General features: G+C 39.9%; 2 protein-coding genes across 3 annotated transcripts in view; one reads left to right on the top strand and one right to left on the bottom strand.

Annotated features, from left to right (window-relative positions):
- TFB2M (transcription factor B2, mitochondrial) overlaps positions 1 to 20,934 on the bottom strand; it is a 124,754-nt gene extending 103,820 nt beyond the window's left edge. The window contains exons 1-3 of the mRNA XM_033937048.1: positions 20,578 to 20,934; positions 11,417 to 11,505; positions 6,624 to 6,777 (exon numbers count right to left, since the gene is read on the bottom strand). Of these exons, the coding sequence (XP_033792939.1) occupies positions 6,624 to 6,777; positions 11,417 to 11,505; positions 20,578 to 20,899 (565 nt within the window). The 5' untranslated portion in view covers positions 20,900 to 20,934. The remainder of the gene's footprint in view (positions 1 to 6,623; positions 6,778 to 11,416; positions 11,506 to 20,577) is intronic.
- Positions 20,935 to 21,330: 396 nt separating this feature from the next.
- CNST (consortin, connexin sorting protein) overlaps positions 21,331 to 23,365 on the top strand; it is a 169,352-nt gene continuing 167,317 nt past the window's right edge. For both annotated transcript variants that reach the window (XM_033937047.1, XM_033937046.1), the window contains exon 1: positions 21,331 to 21,466. The gene's annotated coding sequence lies outside the window, so the exon portion shown is untranslated. The remainder of the gene's footprint in view (positions 21,467 to 23,365) is intronic.

The raw sequence follows: 23,365 nt of genomic DNA, 5'->3' as shown, positions 1-23,365 counted from the left end.
TAAGCGACCCGGGGGACCCTTGATACAGCACAGATGGTGCGAAACATGTCGGGTCATGTTCCCAGGGTTTAGCTGGCATAAGATAAGTGCACGGAATCTATTTACTTACTTGTACGGAACATTATTTATAATAACTTATTTATTTAAAAATACTATTTATGAAAAACTACTAGCAAAAAAAGAAAAAAATGGAAGAATGAAATCGCCAGTGATGATTTGCACCACGTAATTTCTTCCCACAGTAAAAAGACAATACAGCGGTGGAGTAGTGGGGCTGAGGCTTTTTCATTTACTTACTTATGAGTTTGGGAGGTTACGGTTCATATCCAGTATTTTTCATTTAATTTATTACCAAAGATATAAAGGAAACATGAGTCGCCATTCCAGATACAACCAATCCGGGATGTAATCAATGAGCTCAGGAAGGATCCAATACATACCTTGGCGTAAAATATAGGCTTGATGGTACCTATAAAAGTTTGGAAAATTCACCCCGCCCTCCTTAATTGGTTTTTGTAAAGATACTAGAGCGATCCTAGGAGTTTTACCTAGCCAAACAAATTTTGTAAGAATAGAATTCAATTTTTTATAAAAAGACCCCAGAAAAAAAAATGGTATCATTCCCATTGGATAACAAACTATAGGCAATATCATCATTTTAACAGTTTGAACTCTCCCCCACCAAGATAAATACAAAGGATTCCACTGCTCACACATTTCTGTTACCTTTTTTAATATAAATTTTTCATTCTCTTTCACCATATCTTCTAGTGTGTTTTTAATCCAAATACCTAAATATTTTAGTCCATCTTCCTTCCATACAAATAAGAATGTATCAAACAAACTCCTTGTACAATGTACATTAAGTGGAAGAATTTCAGATTTACTCCAATTTATCTTATATCCTGAGAATTTTCCAAATTTTTCTATCAATTCCAACAAACATAGAATGGTTATTCTTGGATTTCTCAAATGAAGTAATATATCATCTGCATATACAGAAACTTTATATTCCCAATCTTTACGGGGAATACCCTGTATCCCCTTTGCTTGTTGAATAGCTAATAATAAGGGTTCTAAAACAATATCAAAGAGCAAAGGAGATGGTGGACAACCCTGTCTAACTCCCCTATGCAAATTAAAACGTTCTGATAAATTATTATTAATATATAATCTTGCCATAGGGGAGCTATACAAAGTTGGAATCATTTGTATAAATCCCGAACCTATACCAAACCATTCCAATGCCTGATACATGAATGTCCATTCCACTCTATCAAAAGCTTTCTCTGCATCCAAAAATATACCATAAAAGCTGGATCATTCATGTATTTTGTTAAATTTAATGTGTGAAAAGCCAATCTGGTATTATTAGATGAATGTCTGTTCGCAACAAATCCAGTTTGATGCACATCAATGATAAAAGGGAGAGCCTTAGCCAACCGCATTGCCAATGCTTTAGCTAATAATTTTCCATCCACATTAATTAAAGAAATAGGCCTGTAATTTGAAACCAAAGTAGGATCTTTATTTGGCTTTGGCAAAACAATAGTCAAGGATTCTGCCATAGTACCTGAAATGCAACCTTTACTTAGTTGAGACTGATATAAATTTAATAAATGGGGTAATAGAGAAGTTTGAAATGATTTATAAAATTCCACTGTAAAACCATCCCCACCTGGAGCAGTTCCAACTCTAAGAGACTTCAATGCTGTTTCTAATTCTTTTAATGATATAGGCTCTTCTAAACATTTTTTTATGTGATCAGGAACTTTCGGGCCATCAATAAGCTTTAAAAATTCTAAACCATCTTGAGTTTTATCAGTATAAGACTCGGAAGAATACAGGTCTTTATAAAAATTTAAAAACTGATTTAAAATAATTCCTATCTGAGTGTGTGTATTTCCTTTTTCATCCTTTATTGCTATAATTTTTGTTTTTCTTTGCTTTAAGATAGCTTGCCAGTAATCTTCCCGCCCTATTTGAACTTCCATAATACATGGTTTGCTAAGAAAATAAATCTTTCCTTACTAGTTTTGAAGATAATTCATTATAGTTACTCTTTGCTTTTAAAAGAGCCTGTAAAGTGTCTTGTTCCCATTTATCTACTAATTTAGATTCCAAATGTTTAATTTTTTCTTCCAAATTAGAAAATTGTTTTCCAAGTTGTTTTTTAATATATGCAGAATATGAAATATTACCACTTATAGTTGAAAGGGGACAGGTTTAGAACAAATGCTAGAAAATTCTTTTTTACGCAGAGGGTGGTAGACACATGGAACGCGCTTCCGGAGGAAGTGATAGGCCAGAACTCTGTACAGGGATTCAAGAAGGGTTTGGATAGGTTCCTGGAGGATAAAGGGATAGAGGGGTACAGATAGAACTTGAGGTAGGTTATAGAAGTGGTCAGAAACCACTTCACAGGTCGCAGACCTGATGGGCCGCCGCGGGAGCGGACTGCTGGGCGAGATGGACCTCGGTCTGACCCAGTGGAGGCAACTTCTTATGTTCTTATCCCATAATATTTCTTTGCTAATTTCTTCTGATGTATTTATTTGAAAAAATTCAATTATCTTCAATTTTAAACTCCTCAAGGAAGACTGAATCAGCAACCAATGTATTATCAAACCTACATATTGATCTATTTTTATCCTTATCTTCAAGTTTAAAATCAATCCACACCCCTCCATGATAAGATAAAATAATTGGATCAATGGAAGCTTGTGTCACTTGTTGTACCAGTGAATTTGATACAAAAATATAATCAATTTTTGAAAATGATTTATGAACTTGTGAACAAAAAGAAAATTCCTGATCATTAAAATGAAGTATTCGCCATATATCTTTCAAATCACAAGATTGTGCCAAATTATCTAACCCTAATGATTTTATATTTTTACTTGGTTTTTTATCCATAAAATCTCCAGCTACAGCTAAATTAAAAGCAGCTAGTGGGAATAATTGTTGTATGTTCTTAAAAAATTCAATTTGATTCGATTAGGGGCATAAACATTAAATAAAGCCAAGGTATTATTTCCCATACTCATTTCTACATTAATCCACCTTCCTAAGGGATCAAAATCTATCATTTTATTATCACCCTTCCCTCCCTTACCCTCCCTAAATAATGACATTGAAGACTTGGAACCGCACATATAAGATCAGGCAAATCAAGATAAATCTCCAACAAACCACAAAAATAAATCATTTATATATTAAAATAATCAATTTTATATTAATCTTATTTGTAATATAATATGAAATCACAATCAATAAACCCTTGACATCTACTATCATTTTATTTTCACTCAATATTGAAGATTATATCTCCTAAATAAAATAAGATCAGCCCCTAGGAACTGTCTCAAAATAACTATTCAATTATAACCAATTTAATGCTGAAATATATTACTTTAGTAGTTTTAGTAAGTAAAATATGTTATTATATATAATTTTATTTCCATAAATATTATTCATTTTGTAATTGAACTAATAAATTCATTTATCCTATTTTATCATAAATAAATATATAATTCAAAAGTTGATCCATCTCACTCAAGAGAACAAAATAAATTAATATGAGTTGAATACCCCTAGGTATAAAATACAACATACATTCAATTACTTAATAAAATAAATCATTTCATATGAAAAATTTCATTCAAGATCCTTTCCATGTAAACAGTGAACCTAAAGTTATTATAAGCAAATAAACAAGTATGCAAACTCTATCTTTTGTCGTTGCATATATTTTTAAAAACTGTCATCCTTCTGCAGACATAAAATACTCAGTCAACAGATCATAGTTCAGAATATTCCATTTTTGCAGAGAATCTTCCAAATCCAGCTGTCTTCTTGTGAAATATATCCAGTTACAAAGTTCTGCGTTGTAAAATCTTCTCCTGACAATTCTACAAATCCCATAGACTTACATCTTCATTTTGACAGGATCTTCTCTCTTTGCTTTCAAATGCTCAGATACAATTTCTATGATTACTCATATGATCAGTCTACATTAAGCACAATTTACTTTGAAGATAAAATGAACTGTTTAGCACAGTAAGCCTATCCCCGAGTGCTATATGTGTCCTCATAACTGCAGGAGGAAAGGCAGAAAGATGCAAATCCATACGGTGAATTCCTCCAATAGAAGAATCTTTAGTGATCATGTTAGCATTGCTTCTTCAAAATTATATTTTATTTAAAATCTTCCAAAGCCAGATACCTTCCTTCCATAGAATTCCAATCAAAATCTCCGTAGTTCATAGCATATTCAGCCTGACCACGTAAATCCAACCATACTATACTTGCATTTTGTTCCATTCATCACTTTAAGCATTTTAAACAACAGCATCCGGTGACAGGAATCTTCAGGTTCACATTCTGTAGCCAACATTCTTTAAACCGTTACGAATCAAGTATATTTATAAATGAACTGTCATTATATATTATAGTATTATAGTACTCAAGAATCAAAATAAAACAAAAATTAAAATAAACTATGTCAATGAGCATATTTTTACACATTCATTGGCTGTTCCCGTTGACTCAGATACACTCTTAGCTTTTCAGGATCATCAAAGCTAAAAGATTTATTATCCACCGTTACCTTCATAATAGCAGGATAAAATTAAGCCATAGTTCGCTCCAATTTCTCCTAGATTCGGTCTTAAATCCAGAAACTGTTTCCTCTTTTCTTCAGTAGATTTTGCGAAGTCCGGCACTATGTGGATTCTTGCATCTTGACAGCGCAAATTCTGATTTTCTTTTGCCAGACGTATAATCTCTAGTGCATGCTGATGTCGTAAAAGTTTAAAGATCAGCAGGCGGGGACCAACAAATTTATCCGGTCTTCTCATTGGCACCCTGTGTGCACGCTCAATTTCTATTGGAAACTTAGTTTTTATGGGCAGGATTTTCGGAAGAAAATTTTCCAAAAAGAAAATCGGATTCCCCTTCTCTACCCCTTCCGGTAAGCCTAAAATTCTTAAATTGCTCCTCATTTTGTTTGAGCAATCTTCCAATTCCTTTGTCAGCAGTGCAATTTTCTCTGTTTATTTTGAACGATTTCTTTTCAGTTTCAAAACTCTCAACATTCTTTTCAAGCCTGTTCACTTTAACTTCTAATATCTCAGTTCTCTTATTTAAAGTGGAAACTTCCTCTTGCAAATCTTTTAACTTCTTTGAGTTCAGCAATACAATTTCTTTAATCTCTTTAATTTCTTTAAGTATTTCCTCATCGCACTTACATTCCTTAGGTAGTGGAGCCTTTGATGGAGTTACTGGTTCGGGTTTCGACCTTTTCACACTGCCTGCATTAGATATCGCAGCTTCAGCTTTACTTTGCTTTGCTTTCCCGAGGCCATTTTCCTTATATCTTCTGTTTTAACAGCAATTTCATAAATTATTATATTATTTTATATTAAAAAATGTCTGTAACTGAAGGAGCTCTCTCTTTACCCGACCATTCGCGTGCACCACCAAGTTCTAGAATCCCCAAAATAAATGCCTAATGAACTATAGAATGCCTATTTTTAATTATACTATGTGTCTTCTTGCTTTCTGGAGCTGAGCTCACGACCACACATTGAATCTCTACTTCACAGAAGAGCCTGAAAATGACAACCTTCGAGGATTTGAATTTTGACAGGATAGGTTTTCTAACCCTTTGCTCCTAACGTGATTCCATCTATTATGGAAAGAAATCTCCTTTCTCTTTCAAGCCTTTGCCTCTGCCCAAACTATAAGCTAAGATCATGGTTTGTATTAAATCTATATCAGCAAAAAGCTTTTACATTACATTAATGACTTCTATTCCGCCTGTACCTTGCAGTTCTAAGCGGATTACAGTATAAGATAGCTCAGGGGTCTCAAAGTCCCTCCTCGAGGACCGCAATCCAGTCGGGTTTTCAGGATTTCCCCAATGAATATGCATTGAAAGCAGTGCATGCACATAGATCTCATGCATATTCATTGGGGAAATCCTGAAAACCCGACTGGATTGCGGCCCTCGAGGAGGGACTCTGAGATCCCTGAGATAGCTGGACATCTTAGAAGCTGGCCCATTTTGAAGTAATGATCATCTCAGTGTATATTACTTGTTCTTTCCAAGAGAAGTACACTGGCACATTATGACAAGTTCATTGACAAGAATTTGGCAGAAGAAAAATACAGGTGCACATACCTACATACATTATTCATTCATTTATTTATTTAGATTTATATCCCATCCTCCCTAGAGAGCTCAGAACAGTTTACAAGGCAACATTCACAGTAATTAGACCAGGGGTGGGCAACTCTAGTCCTCGAGGGCCGGAATCCAGTTGGGTTTTCAGGATTTCCCCAATGAATATGCACGAAATCTATTTGCATGCATTGTTTTCAATGCATATTCATTGGGGAAATCCTGAAAACCCGATTCCGGCTCTTGAGGACCTGAGTTGCCCACCCCTGAATTAGACAAACAAGATATAGACAATTAGGCAAAACAAGCTATAGTAGAGATCATCTTAACAGTTACTCAGGTATATATGATATAAATGTGTCATACACAAGATGTCAACAATGCACTTCTGAATAAACCCATTAATTGTCACCTGAATTTATAGCTTGCTAATAAGTACCTGCAGTCCAAGGAATCCTCGATATACCTAAAGTCTCAAAAAGTTTCTCTGAGAACATGACAGGTGGTTTCATTAATCCAGAACTTAAAGGGTCCAGCTTGAAAAAATCACAATGAACCACTTCTAGCTGTCCATTCAGCTTATTCTTTAGAGCCTAAAAAACAGCAAGTCAATCTCAGGATGAACATTTTCAAAGTGTGACAAGACACATTTGCAGGAGTAGGTGTAGTTAGAGGTGCGCATAGGGACATAATCTGGTCAAAAAAAATCTCAGGAAGGACATACAAAACTCCTAATTTTACTAATAAATTATGCCCTATTAGAAACCATAGGAGGGACCTACCTAGTCTTTGTATGAGTGCAGTGGGTAGATCTGGTAGTGTCTAGGTAGGTCCCTCCTATGGTTTACAATAGGGCATAATTTATTAGTAGAATCGGGACATAATCTGGTCCCAATAACCCATATTTCTCTTTTCCATTCCCACCCCAACTCACATTTTAAAAGATCTTGTAAATTCATACAAAACAAAGTGTGTCCTATAACTATTTATGGTTAACATGGTTAGAGAAGGGAGAACCTGATCTGATGGAAAGATTTGTTAGATAGGGAAGCTAGATTGGTAGATGAAAAATCAGTAGGTGGAATTTATTTATTTATTTAGATTTTTATCCCATCCTCCCAGTAGCTCAGAACGGTCTACAAGCAAACATTCACAGTGGAGTACATTTGGACAATACAAAGACTATACAGAAGTTTAAAATACAAGGATTATACAGTAATTTAAGTATAGGTTAAGAATGGACTGCAGAGCAATTTAAGTAGAAGTTTCGAATGGAGAAGAGAGGTTAGAGGGGAGGCGGGTTTAAGGGGGGTGAGGCATAGACTATGGTTGAATTTTAGTTGAAGAGGAGGGTCTTTACCAGTATTAACCCAATGCATTTTCATGTAAATTTCCTATACTGTATGTGCTTTGAATTTTAACTACTGTTCTTCCTCCTGTGATGTAGACTATTTTGCTTTTTTGAGTGTGTGCTCATTTTTGCAAAATTTGAAAAATAAAAATGGGGGAAATTACACTTATCTATTTTTCTTTCCTTTAATCCTACCAGGCCAGTCCAGAACTTGTGGGTTGTGCTTGTTAATCAGAGTATTAGAAGTATGTACATGGACATAATCTGGTTCCCATCCCGAGTCAATTCTTTCTCATCCCAGCATCATTCCTAACATATTTGTACCATTCCCTCACCATCCCTACAGTTTTCCCATCCCTATACCTAAACCACATTTAAAAGATGTTGGAAATTCCAACAACATAAAATATACCCTATAACTTGTTAAAATTTAACAGTGGGCATAACTTTGCTAAATAAGTTAGAAAAAATATTTTAACATGGACTATGAGAAAACCAATTGTTTCAAACCATGCAAAAATTAAAAAAAAAACCTTATACAAAAGCCATAGCTCCGTTATGTTCTACTTTCTTAGATTTTTAGTTGCAGGATGAACAAAGTATATTCTGATGATGTGCTTGTGGCAGATGATCCAAACAGGAGTAGGCAAATGTCCATTTTGGCCCCACATGGAACCTCTGTATGTATCCACTTCATTGATCACTGAAGCTGGTTTCCTGGCTCTTGAATAATTCTCTAAAAATCCTCACCACCTCCAATTCTTCTCCTTTTGTTGGTAGTCTGGTAATTGGTTGCACCTCAACTACAGCTTGATCTGCAGTCAATGTTCACACAATCTATTTATAGTGGTGTTCTTCCCAGAGTCCTATTTAAATTCGCCTGTTTTTGCTACAAAACAGTATTCGGCCTAGCCCCAAACTACATCAACCCACACTTCATCCTGAATCACAGAAACAAGAACTCCCGCAGAATCCAGTTATTTGCTTTCCCCTCCCTAAAACTCTGTCACTCCAATAAATTCTTTGACAAAACCCTCGCCTTCCAGGCCACCAAGCTAAACCCATGGATAACCCAATTAATCCTCGAGGCTCCAACCTACCTCAGCTTTAGAAAACTACTCAAAACACACCTCTTCCAACGCCACGACACTTAAAGGCCCCCTCCCCAAATAATTCCCCCCTCCCCCCCTTTTCTTTCATCTCACCCCACCCCCACCCCCCCAACCCACCTTATCCTACTCCCCAATTTCATCTTCTCCGTTGCCTGCATCCCTGCTCATTTTAACACCTAACTATGCAATTCTGTTCAATTATTACTTAACTGCATATAACTGTTTAATTAATGTGAATCGCATGTAATGATGCATGTAACTATATTTAATTAATGTAAATCTGTTCAACTAATTCTTAACTGCATGTAATCCATGTTTAACTAATGTGAACCGCCTAGAGCTCACTGGGTATGGCGGTATAGAAGAATAAAGTTATTATTATTCAATTGTCAGATCTAAACAACCCTTCAGCCTTGGATCTAGCAACATTGCTGCCAAATGTCTCTCTCTAAGAAACAGCATGTGATCTCTTAAGATGAATTTTTAAGGATGCTATGTCTTAATTTGCAATTGTAAGATACCATTTCAACTGATATTTTGTTGGGACCACCAGATTTAAAATGACAAAAAAACCCTCCAATGTTAAATATGTTACTTAGGCACTTCAGCTTGGATCTTCGATTGAAGAATTGATCCACTTTCTTGTTTCTTGCCGTGGCTATGAGGCCGAAGTGGGAATACCCCCAGTGTCCCACTATCACTTGGTATGCCTCTGGGGACAGGGTCCACTTGCCCAGATCCAGCGTCTGTCTGCAGAGCAAGTCTGCTTGAACATTGTCTACTCCCACCACATGTGCTGTCATCAACGCTAGGAGATGACATTTTACCCAAAGAAAAAGATGGGCTTCCTGAGCTAGAGGAGTGCTCTTGGTCCCTCCCTGGCGACTGATGTAGATTACTGCTGTCGCATTGTCAGAGAAGACTCTAACCGCTTGGCCCTCCAGAGTCTTCTGCAAGCTCATCAGAGCTAGTCAAATAGCTCTGAGATCCAACTAACCAGGTGATTGACCATTTCCGCTGTGAGGGTGCCCAAGAGCCCTGAACAGGACAACGATTGCAATGGTGCCCCCAGCCCCAAAGGCTGACATCTGTCATCACCACGACCAAGGAGGCAATGTGTAATGGCATGCCCCTGCGTACCGATTGCAGGAGAAGCCACCAGCCCATGCTTGCTTGGGCTTCCAGAGTCCACAGTAGACAGTCCTGCAAGGCATCCCTGTGCACAGTCTAGTGAGAAAGCAGAGCATGCTGAAGAGGACGTATGTGCGCTCTCGCACATCCAGTGTAGCAATGATGGAGCCAAGAACTTGAAGATAATCTCATGCCGACAGAGCCGACTGCTAAAGGAAATCTCATGCCGACAGAGCCGGCTGCTATAGGAAATCTGTGCACACAGTTTCTGCCTGCGAGCTTTGAACAACTTTGTGTAATCAGCAAAATTAATTCTCTCATTAGTTATTTCCATTTCTAGACCATTCATAAATGTTAAAAAGCAGCGGTGAGACTCACTGTTTGGCTTTCTTGCCTTTCTCTTTAGAATACTGTGGATATTATTGGATACACTCTGCTCTTTGACATAAAACATCTAACGGAGTATCAGTGCCCCCCTGCAGCAGGAGGGTTATCTGCTGAAACATAGCCCCATCTCAGGTCTTTTCATCTGTCGGTGCTTTGTTAATAATAGTGTACTTTGTATTTTATACTCATGTGCAGGAAAGTTCTATGTGTTCTTTGGTTTTGCTACATAGCAGTTTTTCTCCTTTTTGTGTGTTCCTTAAATAGATAACAATTTAAAAACTTTATTCAGGTTCTCTTTGTCTAATTACATTTTGTTTAAAGATCAGAAATAATTCAGTGTGACATATACCATATATACTCTAATATAACCTGAAATTTTTGGGCCTAAAAATAAGGATATTTGTTTATATTAGAGCCACTGTCCTCTTCTTCCTCCTCCACTTAACCCTGATGACCACCATATGCTGCCTTTCCCCCCTCTCCCCCCCACCCGAATGAATACCAACACCGCTATCACTATCCACCTCACCCCCCTCCAGCCAGTAGCTTACCAGCTGGTATAGAAGAAACCTGAAGCTGTGACACTGAAGGAAGCTGCGACCACTAACAGTGTACACTGATTCGACACTGGGCCTTGAGCATTTGCCCAAGACCTGTCGGTTCCACCCCCTCTGAGATGTTAACATTCTGTGATGTACAAAAATTTGGACCCATTTTCCTGTACTGAAAACGTTTTAATATGTTTAAAAGTCACTGGGATAAAAAAAGAAAGTATTATTGCTGTATTGTATTGCCTGTTCTTGATTTATGTTTTAATGTCTATTGTTTAAATTGAAAAAAAGAAAAATGTAAGAGAGACATTGAGAAACTGGCTAGTACTCAGTCATGGAAAGTAAAGAAGATTATTCAGACTAGCTTAAGGTATTTTGCTGGAAGATTGTGTTTTTGACCTTTTTACCTTAAGAATAGACTTGAATAAATTCTGTTTTTGTGCTATTAAAAATATTTAAAGTTTTAAAAATTGTATGGCAAGGACGTCTAGTTTTTGTAGACTCTCTCACCAGGATCACCCAAATTTCTAATCTCAGTTTATATTCGGGGAGAAAAAGGTCACCTCAGTTTATATTTGGATCGGTTTATATTTGAGTAAATAGAATATGTAATAAGGGGAATCAAGCAGGATGTAACAACTTTCATGCTATTTTATTTCCTTTCTAAAAATGTTGCTCTTAATGTTTTCCGAATACATACCTGTAAATCTGGAAGAAAAACTTTATCACTCTCTAGAGCGACCACTTGAGCTCCTGCATCAAGTAACGTCTGAGTCAAAATCCCAGGACCTAAAAACATACATATCATTCATTTTATCAGTGTGAGCTTTTTTTTTAAATAAAATTTTATTAGAAATGCAGCCAATACAACAAGAACATATAAACAGTGTGAGTACACCAATACTTAGTTTCTGGAAGTCAATCTGGGGTCAAATAAATCTCATTCTTGAGTCATCTATTCCCTTAACCTATGAAGCTGCAATGGTAAGTTACTACATGTTAAGCCTACTTTAGATAATTATAAAAGTCGCCTTTTCCTGATCATGACAGGAATAGCTGTTCAACTGATCACACATAATTGGAAGAACCATGACAGGATTAATTATACTTTTTGGTGGGTAAAAATGTGTGTACCAAATATAAGTATGAAAGAATGATGGTGGAACATTTGGGGAATAGTAAGTCCTTTAATGATGTATGGAGTCCATTGACTACTTTTGTTGCATTACAGTAAGGGTCATGTTTCTTTTTCATTAGTTTCTTTACACATCCAGGAAGGGGGGGGGGGGAAATGTACTTTGAGGAGTTAAAATATTGTAATCACTTCATATGTATTATTGTATTAATAATTAAGATGAGGATGGAAGTAAATGACTGCTTAATGTAATAATTGTATAGTTATTAGTGCGTTCTATGCAGTATTTATGATTTACCAATTGTATTGCATATCAAAGTTTGAAAATCAATAAAGATTTAAACACAGTTAAAAAAAAAAAAAAAAAGAAATGCAGCCAATACAACAAGTCAAAATAACTGATAGAGGAACAAACAATAATGCTTCAAATACCTTTTAAATTCGAGTGGTGCTCAGAATCCAAGATAGATGAAAAAAACTCGATGTGGGGACGAGCCCCTAAAGAGCTTCTTACAGAATCTATCATTGCACCATAGTAAAGTAAAAGGTGATTCAAAGTGCTTATTGAAAATACTTATATCTGTTTGTATTCCATGTAGTGAAAAAGATTGTAATTGTCCAAGTTTTAAATAACTTCAAAAGTGAAAATTCAAAAAAGACTTAGCTTAAAAGTTCAGACAGCAGTTGTCCAGCTAGGTAATGACGCGTTTCGCCGTCCTGGCTTCCTGAGCAAAATTAGAAGGGGAGATATGGGAGCCCCTCTAGTTCAACACTGGCATGCTATCCCTCACCAGTTACAGGATTTACAGTTTGTCGTTTTAGAAGTGGCCCATTTAAATAGAGGAGGCGATGTCCAAGCTTGGTTGTGGAAACATGAACAAAGATGGATATTCCATTGGCAGACTGTCACCCCTGCTGGGTTAAATAAAGAAGTGGAGTGGTGGGCGTTTCTTCACTAGGTGATTGACATTTCTTCCTTTACATAAATACCGGGTGCTCAGCTGAGCGCTTACGTCACAGGAAATGGAAAAAAAATATTCCTTTGGATCAGGTATCCCGCCAACAGCGTCGAGAACTTTGTGGTTTATTAGATCGTTTAAATGCACTTTAAGTAAATGCATCATGTTCTTTTGTTTGTTTAGGACACGTATTGAATTGGAGTTCATAAGCAGCTGAGCGGGTTCTCTGAGGAAGCCAGGGCGGCGAAACGCATCAGAACCTAGCTGGACAACCGCTGTCTGAACTTTTAAGCTAAGTCTTTTTTGAATTTTCACTTTTGAAGTTATTTAAAACTTGGACAATTACAATCTTTTTCACTACATGGAATACAAACAGATATAAGTATTTTCAATAAGCACTTTGAATCACCTTTTACTTTACTATGGTGCAATGATAGATTCTGTAAGAAGCTCTTTAGGGGCTCGTCCCCACATCGAGTTTTTTTCATCCATCTTGGATTCTGAGCACCACTCGAATTTAAAAGGTATTTGAAGCATTATTGTTTGTTCCTCTATCAGTTATTTTGACTATCACGGACCTTCAGGAACAATTTCTTTTGCTTTGACTATTACCCAGTCGTTTATATTGGGAGCCAATACAACAAGGACATATAAACAGTGTGAGTACAGCATCAGTAACCATGAACAAATACAAAACTCAAAATTGCAGACATGGACAAGCACCCCCAGCCCTCAACATGATAAAAATGCATAAAGAGTCTATAATGTCATCTTCGGGAGGTTAAGATGGCGGCGGTATGAGAAGCCGCTAACAACATGCTCCTTGCCGATTCCTTGACCATGCTATGCTCTTTGGACTTACAATATTTCCTGAACTTGAGTTGCTATTCACTACTTTGGTTTTAAGGACGGCACTGGTTGCATCTATTTGCTTCAATCTAGATAATGCTGCACACCAAGAGGAAACGGGTGGTTAGAGCTGTTCCCTTGCCAGCACTTACCTCCACCCTTGTGCAGTTGACTGTTGATCGCTTCTTAACAGCTTTGCCGACTGTGGAGCAAGCTATCGGAGGAGTGGACCCGGCACTGGGGAAACGTATTGAAGAACCTTTTTCCCTTTTGAGATTTAAGACATCTGAACAAGCTAGGGGAGTGGGCGATGAGATGGCAGATGAAGTTCAATGTAGAGAAATGTAAAGTATTGCATGTAGGAAGCAAAAACCCGAAGTACAGCTATACGATGGGAGGGATGTTATTGAATGAGAGTACCCCAAGAAAGGGACTTGGGGGTAATAGTGAATAAGACAAAGAAGCCGTCGGCACAGTGCGCAGTGGCCGCTAAGAGAGCGAATAGAATGCTAGGTATAATCAGGAAGGGTATTACAACCAGAACGAAAGAAGTTATCCTGCCGTTGTATCAGGCGATGGTGTGTCCGCATCTGGAGTACTGTGTCCAATATTGGTCGCCGTATCTTAAGAAGGATATGGCAATACTCGAGAGGGTTCAGATGAGAACGATACGTTTGATAAAAGGTAGGGAAAACCTTTTATACACTGAGAAACTGGGGCTCTTTTCCCTGGAGAAGAGGAGAATAAGAGGGGATATGATAGAGACTTACAAGATCATGAAGGGCATGGAGAAAGTGGAGAGGGACAGATTCTTCAAACTTTCGAAAACTACAAGAACGAGAGGGCATTCAGAAAAGCTGAAAGGGGACAGATTCAAAATCAATGCTAGGAAGTTTTTCTTCACCCAACGGGTGGTGGACACCTGGAATGCGCTTCCAGAGGGCGTGATAGGACAGAGTACGGTTTTAGGGTTCAAGAAGGGATTGGACAATTTTCTGAAGGAAAACGGGATAGAGGGGTACAGATAGAGGACTACTACACAGGTCCTGGACCTGTTGGGCCGCCGCGAGAGCGGACTGCTGGGCACGATGGACCTCTGGTCTGACCCAGCAGAGGCACTTCTTATGTTCTTATGTTATCCCCTCTGACTATCCTAGATCCACCATGTCCAGCCTCTGCCAGGGATCTGATGCAGGAGACACGTGACCCCGGATATGGTCCTACGGGATTTCCTACTGAGGGAGCAGACTCAACGGCAGAAGAACTGAGGGAGACAACTAAGGAAGCAGGTAATTTTCCAGCTGCCACGGAGGCTTCCTTAAAGGATATCTGGCAACTACTTCAAAAAATGGAGACTGCACTTACTAAATCAACTGAAGAGGTATCAAAAATTGCTTATAACCTTGATTCTTTAACAAAGTCAGTAGATTCAATGAAAATTGACTTCTCAGAACAAACTAGGCAGAACAAGGAGGATATAAAACAATTACAACAATTCAAGCTAGCAACAATTAAGGACAACATTGATTCACAGGAAATTGGAACAATTTGAGAACTTTAATCGTTGGTTAAATCTTCGCCTCCTTAATTTTCCTGTGGCCCCAGGGGTTATGCCTATTGATTTTTTCAAGAAATATCTGACTGAGATCTTAAAAATTCCCCCCAATAATATTCCTCCCATTAATAGGATTTACTATTTACCTAACAAAAAGATTCCACATAAAGAAGTGTTTTGGGGGGAAGTTATATTATTATGGGTTCCCCCTTTTTCCTTCTCCCTAATTTCCAATTGCAAATTTTATTGTAATTTATCCTTATTGTTCTTCCCTTTAATTGAAAGAGAGTTTGTTTTGCATTGTTTTATTTCCCCATTTTATATTCATTGCAAACCGCTTAGATTTTAACTTTTGTTTTATATTTGAGTATATTAAATAAAATGAACTTGAACTTATCATTCCATTACTTTTCTGCCCACCCCACACCTGATGGTTTAAATGTCTCCCTCTCCAGTCCTTGCTCTTCTCTTGCAATCCACATCTCTACCTCCCTGAATCCAGTGTCCTCCTTCCCCTGATCCAGTCTCTCTCTCTCTCCACTACCTTCTACCCAATCTAGCAGCACCTTTTCCTCTTCCACTCTAAGTTCAACAGTACCTCTCCTTCTCTCTCCTCTACCCACAGTCCATCAGAATCTCTCCCTTTCACTTCCCCCAATTCAGCAGCACCTCACTTCACCACCCAGATCCAGCAGCACCTCTCCTTCTTGCCTCCCCTGCCCACAGACCAACAGCACCTCCCCTAACCTCTCCTGCCCACAGATAAGTGGCAACTCCCCCAACCACCCAGGTCCAGAGGCACTTCCCTCTCACCTCTCCTGCCTCCAGACTAGCAGCATCTTACCCTCCCATCTCTTCCCACCACCCAAGTTCAACAGTATCTCTCCCTCCCACCTCCCCCACCATCCAGTTCCAACAGCACCTCTCCTATCCCCTTCCCTGAGGAGCAGCATCTCCCCCCCTAACGAGCAGCAGCACCTCTCCCCATTGCAACCAGCAGCAGTAGTAGCAGCAGCACCTCTCCCCAACGAGCACTACTAGCATCACTTTCCAACAAGTAGCAGCACCTCCCCTTTTTCTAATGAGCAACAGTTTGTAACTTGCCTACACAGCTGTCAGCGGTAGTGCAGCAATTTCCTCCAACAGCTTCAAGGCCTTTGCTAGGCCGGGCTCGCCTCCAAGGAAAGAGGAAGTTACATCATCAGAAGCAGGCCTAGCAAAGGCCCCCAAAGCTGCCAGAAGAAATTGCTGTGCTATTGCTAGCAACTGTGCAGGGAAGTTACAAGCTGCTGCTTGATAGGGGAGCGGGACATAATGCCAGCAGTCGCAGCAATGGCAGTCACAGGAGACATGCCAGCACTGCATACTCCCTGCCACTGGTACGCATACCTCTTGGGGTACATGTACCACATGTTGGGAATCTCCATCACACATCACTGATAGAAATGGTTGGCATGTGGTCCAAGAATGTTTGTGTTTATGTGAGCTATTACTATTACTGTACCAATCTCTTTAAAGCCATAACATCTAAATTTCTTGATAATCTTCAAATTTGGATGCAGCAATCTTCATTGCCCATAAAGACATTAAGTCTGATATTTTCAGTACAATGGAATTAAATTTAGCAGAATGGACTGTTCAACCTTTTTTTAAAATTTTATATTTATGTATTTTAAATAATCAGAAGTAACAAATATGTACAGGAAAACAGAAATTAACCTAAAAGGAAAAAAACAGAATCACCAGAATATAAAGAGCTAGAAAAGTTCAAATCCAATTTAACCTTTAAAAGAAGTTTTTAGAATAAAGATACAGAGAATAAACATACTGTCATCCTGATAGGCTCAAGATAACTTAAAAATGAACACAGAAGTTAAGGCTCCCCTAAAAAAAGGGGGAAGGAGGGAGGGATGAGGTCGCAACCTGCCTTTTAAAAAGGGCTAAAAAATGTAGCGAGAAATATTTTTTTAAAAGTTGACTTGAAATACTATATAAGGAAATGTCAAAAAAAAATCAGAATGGGAAATCTTTATACAAAATTAGCACTCACCCATAATACAAAAAACAGTGCTAATAATGAAAAAAACTTATACTACTAATGAAAAAACATAAATTAATACATAAACCCCTCCTTTTACTAAGCCATAGTAGAGGTTTCTATCAAGGCCCACAGCGCTAAATGCTCTTCCACTCACATAATTCCTATGAGCAACAAAGTATTTAGCACCCCAGGCCACAGTAGAAACATCTACTGCTACTTAGGGCTCCTTTTACTAGGCTGCGATAGCGGTTTTAGCGTGCGCTAGATGCTAGCGCCAGTATTGAGCTGGCATTAGTTCTAGCCGCGTAGCACGGGTTTAGCGCACACTAAAATTCTGCGTGCGCTAAAAACGCTATTGCAGCTCAGTAAAAGGAGGGCCTAAATAAATTCTTTATTAATTGTAGTGTGCTTAGTGCTCCAACTTGTAAGTCATTATTAAAGACCAATGATTCTGGGAACCATCACAGCAACACTTTGTTTCCTATCAAAAAATTACAACAATTTATATTGAAGGTTGTATTTATTCACTTTATTGTTAACAGATAATATTAGTGAATGTTCATTTATCTGAACCTATGCTATCAAAATGAGAACAGATACAGCATTCCAAGTCTTAGATACAATGGTCACACCAAAATCTTGGTCCAAAAAGTTATAATTAAAAATAAAAAAAAATTGAATCCAAAAGATTTTTTGTTAATTGTGAAATTTCAATGTCCAACTACACTGTTATAAATAAGATCAAGTTATAATTCCCCAACTCAAGCTGAGTTTCACTTGCTTCTTCAGGAGGCATTCGAAATAAACTGTAAAAATCACAAAACTTCATGTCACTCTCTCATCAAATACCTTCTCAATCCATAACCAATCAATTATATAACTCTATAGCTTTATGTACAGTGGAATACCAATAAAGATTGTGCTGGTTACATTTTTCAATTTGTGGCTTTTTTCGCTGGTTACAATAGGAACCATTTTCACTTTCTTTGAAGTAGATTCATCTTTTGTAGTCCATTGCTTGGATGTTTGTTTTGTTTCAGGAGAACAGTGATGAACCCAAGTCTCACCCGCAGTCACAAAACGCCACCAAAAGTCATTCTCATTGCATTTAAAATGCTCAAGACACTTTTTTGAAATGTCCAAACTCATTTTTGGTCAACGGTTAGCAAACGGGACACCCAAAATGCGTCCAACTTCCTCAGGCCTAAATATTTGTGTAGGATGGTGTATATATGTTGTGATGAAATGCCAGCATCTCATTTAGGGTCAATTGGCAATCTTCCATCATGATTCAGTGAACTTCATCAACCATTTTGTTGGCTGTTACTGTTTTTGGACTTCTGGCGCCTTCATCAGCAATGCTTGTCCAGTCACGCTTTCACCATTGAAAACGAAGGAGTCACTTCACAATTCGATTAGTAAAAAGCATACCTTTAAAATCCCTGATGGTTCAGCTGTGAACCAGGGCAGGAGCGATCTTCCTACGCTCCTGCCTTGTTCAGAGCCACTATCTGAATGGCTGCTGCGAGTACTAATGGTAACCTTGAGAAACCTTGGAAACTCATGGCAGCTATTCAGATAGTAGCTCTGCACAGGGCAAAGCATAAGCATATCGCTCCTGCTCTGGTTCACCACTGGATCACCAGGGATTTTAAAGATACACTTTTACTAATCAGGGAGGCGGGAGGGAGGTGAGGGTTGTTAGAGTCAGCCAGTACAGGTGAAAGGGATCCCTCCTGTCCCAGCCCACTGCTGGACCTCCAGGGTTTATGGCAGGCCTGGGGGGGTGGAGGAGGCAAGGAAGGAATGAGGAAGGTGACTAGGTGCAGAGCCTGGCAGGGCACTTAAATATAACCTCTCCCAACCCGGTTTATATTCGAGTCAACCTTTTCAATCTTTTTTATGGAGAAGAAAAAGGTTACCTCAGTTTATACTCAAGTTAGTTTAATATTCGAGTATAGGCAGTCCCTAGGTTAAGAATGCCCTACTTACGTCAGACTCATACTTACGAATCGGGATCCTATCACTCCCCTCCTGTGCCAACACGCCCTCCTCTTCCTCCCTTCCATGTCCCAATGTGCCCCTCGTCGTCCTTCCCTCTGTACTATGTCCCAAATTTGTGCCTCCTTCCCTTCCGCCTGTGTTTACCTCCGCTGGCCAGCTACCTCTTCCCAGCCACACTTTTCTTTGCAAAGTCACAAGCAGCGGCTCCTGCATGCAGCCCACATGCAGGAAGCCTTCTCTCTAATATCAGAACAGACTCAGAGAGGACAAGGAGGGAGCACAAACCTGGGACATGGAATGGAGAGGGGAAAATGAACTTAGGACAATGGAGGGGAGCATAAACTTGGGACACGGAATGGGACAACGGAGGGGAGCATGAACTTGGGACACGGAATGGGACAACGGAGGGAGTGAGAGAAAGAGATGCTGAGGTGGGGAGGGATAATTGTTGGGCATGGGTGTCTGAGTGAGAGAGAAAGAGATGGTGCATGTGGGTAAATGAATAAAGCAGTGAATTGTTAGGCACAGGGAAGGAGAGAGAAATATTGGGCATGGTGATGGGAGAGGTACAGATGTATGGGGAAGAGAGATGAGAGAAAGAAAAGTTGGATGTGGTGGTAGAGAAGGAACAGTGGGACAGATGAAGAAAAAAGTGTAAATCCTATCTTTTCTATTTAAACTACAGTACTTTATTTTGAGGAGTGTTTATTTAATGTTTAAGTTTTTATAGACTGTGTACTGCACAAGATCTGAGTTACAATACACACAAAATTCAACTTAAGAACGTTTAAAAAACAGAACTTGTTCTTAACCCGGGACTGCCTGTATATATGCTAAGGCCCCCCATATTTAACAAAACCCTACTGGCTTCAGATGTAGAAGAAATCCTGAGATGTCAGCCCATAAGGAAGGGAGAGAGGAGGAAAAGGTGTGGATGCCCTCAAATCTATCAGAAGCAAAGTTCCACCAAGTACCAAAACAAGCTGCTTCACGTTTACCGGCTCGAGTCTAACATCTCTCACGGCAACATTTAAAAATAAGGAGAACATGCATCCAACCTTATTCCCATACTGTCCAAATCGATCGTCGATTTCTTTTACTTGAATCACCGTCCACTGGGAAAAAAACACTTACACAATTTAACCAAATTTGCAACAGCAGTATCTATTTATTGGCAATAGCGGGAATACAAATTATTTAACTGTAACAAACATTTAGTTATCAGAATATAAGTTAATTTAAATGCATGAGTTCAGTGTTGATAGGGAGTTTGTTGGTGGCCCAACTCCCCTCCACTACATAGAGGGCTTCTACTTACCCGGGTTACATTCGAATACACGGGCCCCGCTGTCGACTAGACCTCCGGCCACCAGAGAGTCGGTGACCGTTCGAGCCAGCGCCACGTTGCCGATAAACCTGCGGAAAGAGCGGCATTCTAGCGCTTTCTCCGCCACCGCTGCCTCGTCGTCACAGCGCGAGGCAGGCTCGTTCAGTCCAACACCTCGGGTTCTCACCTCTGCCGCGAGGCACCGGGCCTTTGACCGGGACCCCGGCCCTAGCGCTGGGAACCGCCACTGGCGCAAGAGGCGCCTGGAGTCACGCAGTGCAAGGAGAGAGAGAGAAACCTGCACTAGGGGCATCGCAAGCCTGAGAGGAAAAAGAAGGCAAAACTCCTTCCCTCTTCTCCTTGAGGGTGCACAGATACGTAAAGCGGTGACAACATGCACGCACACACGCGGGTGAATGGCCTAAAACAGAAATGCGCATGCGCGGCACATACTAGCTCTGCGTGGGAAAAGGGGGTGAATGATGTTGAGGACGAGACATCAAAATGTGCAGGGAGAGCAAGCGAGGTGGTGAACCATATGGCTCCCTAGGCGTTCGCAATCTTTGCTGAAAGCACTCTGTTTACAGATTTTCCCGAGCACATTTGAACCGAATACAAATCTCCTGTGCCAGCTCCTGCAGTTGTTATTGGTGTATTTTGGACAGCAGGCGAGGACCCAAGTCACGTGACCGCGTGAGGGAGGACCCGGTTGGGCTCGCGCGGGCAGGGAAGCAAAGTGCCGGAATGTGAAGGAGGCTGGGGCGGCCGCTGTGGATGCCATGTAGCAGCGGCGCGCGCAGTCGCCGTGCCTCCGCCTCTCCCGTCACATAGGGTCGTCGCCACTGGACGGGCAGGATCCGGAACGCTCTGTTCGCTCATGGTAAGTGGACTTGCTTGGCTTCGGGGGGCTCCTAATGGAGAGAAATCTCTAATGAAGGGAAGAGAGCCCTGGCGGATGGTGGTAGCGGGTTTGCGATGTGCGCAGCGCAGACTGGAAAGAGGCAGGGTGGCAGCCGCTCGTGGCTACGGCTTTCGAATCCTGCCTGGGATCACACGTAGCGCCCGGGCAGCACCTGCGTTGGGAGCCCTGCGGATGCCAGCTGCGCACTTCTGTCCTATAGGTGTCATCCTTCCGCCCCTAGGCTCGGGATCGATGATAAGGAGGCACGGCACTAATCCTTGCTGCTAGTATTTAGCATTTACCAGGTTGGGATACTGATAGCTTCCTTTTCCAGGATACCCCCCCCCCCCATCTTTTCCTGCTTCGTGATATCCCGATCCCGTCCATTTTCTTCCCCCAGGGGATCTCCTTGCCTTGGGTGACTCTAACATTCTGCTGCTGCTTATGATCCCACTCCCCTCTTGTGGACCGTGATGCTTTAATTTCCCAGCTTTTCTCCTGTATTTTACGTTTGTTGACATACCGATCCTGTCCTCATTTGTACTTGCTACTGTTGACCAGGCTGTTTTTCTGTCCTTTCAGTTGGATTTAAACTGGGCTCCTCCTGCTACTCGGTCCCCTGCTCTAACCATTAGGTTATTCTTCTATCCTTTTTTTTTAATCGTTTAATTTTAAGTTTGGCCCCCCCTTATGTTCTTTGGTCGAAAGTGTTCATGGCTTTCTATGCAAACTAACATTTAATTATAAAAGATATGTACGGATTGAATTTTTTTAGAGGTAGTTAAACATTAGGCTGACATTAGGTCTGCTGAGCCTTTAACCTCTGCTGTTCTTCAGCACCATTGGATATATACGTTTATTATTAGAAAATAGCATAAATGCAGACTGAAAACCCACCTTTTTGATATAGCTTTCAATCCTTAACCCTACTCCTCTGCCCTCCAACCCAGCCAGCTGATTAACCGTTCCCCTTAACTGTATGCATGACATCTTGTTTGTCTGTCTTGCCTGTTTAGATTGTAAGCTCTTTCGAGCAGGGACTGTTTTCTTACTCTTTGTGACTCTGTACAGCGGTGCGTGCATCTGGTATTGCTATAGAAATAATTAATAGTAGTAGTAAATAAAACATCATTCCCTTTCCAAATGGAATGTACATATTTTTATTAAACCTCCCTTCCCCTTTTACAAAGCCACGGTAGTGGCTGCTGCTGTGATAATTGCCTATGCAAACTGACATTTAATTTCCACGAATTATAAAAAATATGCATTGATTTATGTTTTTTAGAAGTAGTTAAACATTAGGCTGACATTGGGTCTGCTGAGCCTTTAACGTCTGCTGTTCTTCAGCACCATTGGATATATACATTTATTATTAAAAAATGGCATAAATGAAACATCATTCCCTTTCTAAATGGAATGTACTTACTTTTATTAAACCTCCCCTTCCCTTTTACAAAGCTATGGTAGTGGCTGCTGCTGCGGTAATCACTCTGACACCCATAGGGATTTAGTGGGCGTCAGAGAGTTTGCCAAATGGCAGACGCTACTGCAGCTTTTGTAAAAGGGATGTAAGGCCCTGATGCACTAAAATCATCATTAAAATCCTGCGGGTCTGACAAATTGTCTGGTTTGAAAACGGTAGTCGATGTTCAAATGACTTTGCATGCAAATGAGTTTCGCGGAGGTCTGCCATAATCCCATCCGGTCAGTCGTTGGAAAAATGACTTTGCCACATCCACAGAGCCAGCAGGGGAGGCCCAAATAGCCAAGCAGCAGGGGAAGCCCCGAAGCAACCACCTGCTGCTCAGCTGTTTGGGGCAGGAAGACTTTTTTTCTTTTTAAATGGGCACAAATGTTGTGCTTGCCCTCCTTCCCCCC

Source organism: Geotrypetes seraphini, chromosome 3 (genome assembly GCF_902459505.1).
Source record: "Geotrypetes seraphini chromosome 3, aGeoSer1.1, whole genome shotgun sequence".
Classification (NCBI taxonomy): domain Eukaryota; kingdom Metazoa; phylum Chordata; class Amphibia; order Gymnophiona; family Dermophiidae; genus Geotrypetes; species Geotrypetes seraphini.
This window is presented reverse-complemented; position numbering and strand designations above follow the sequence as displayed.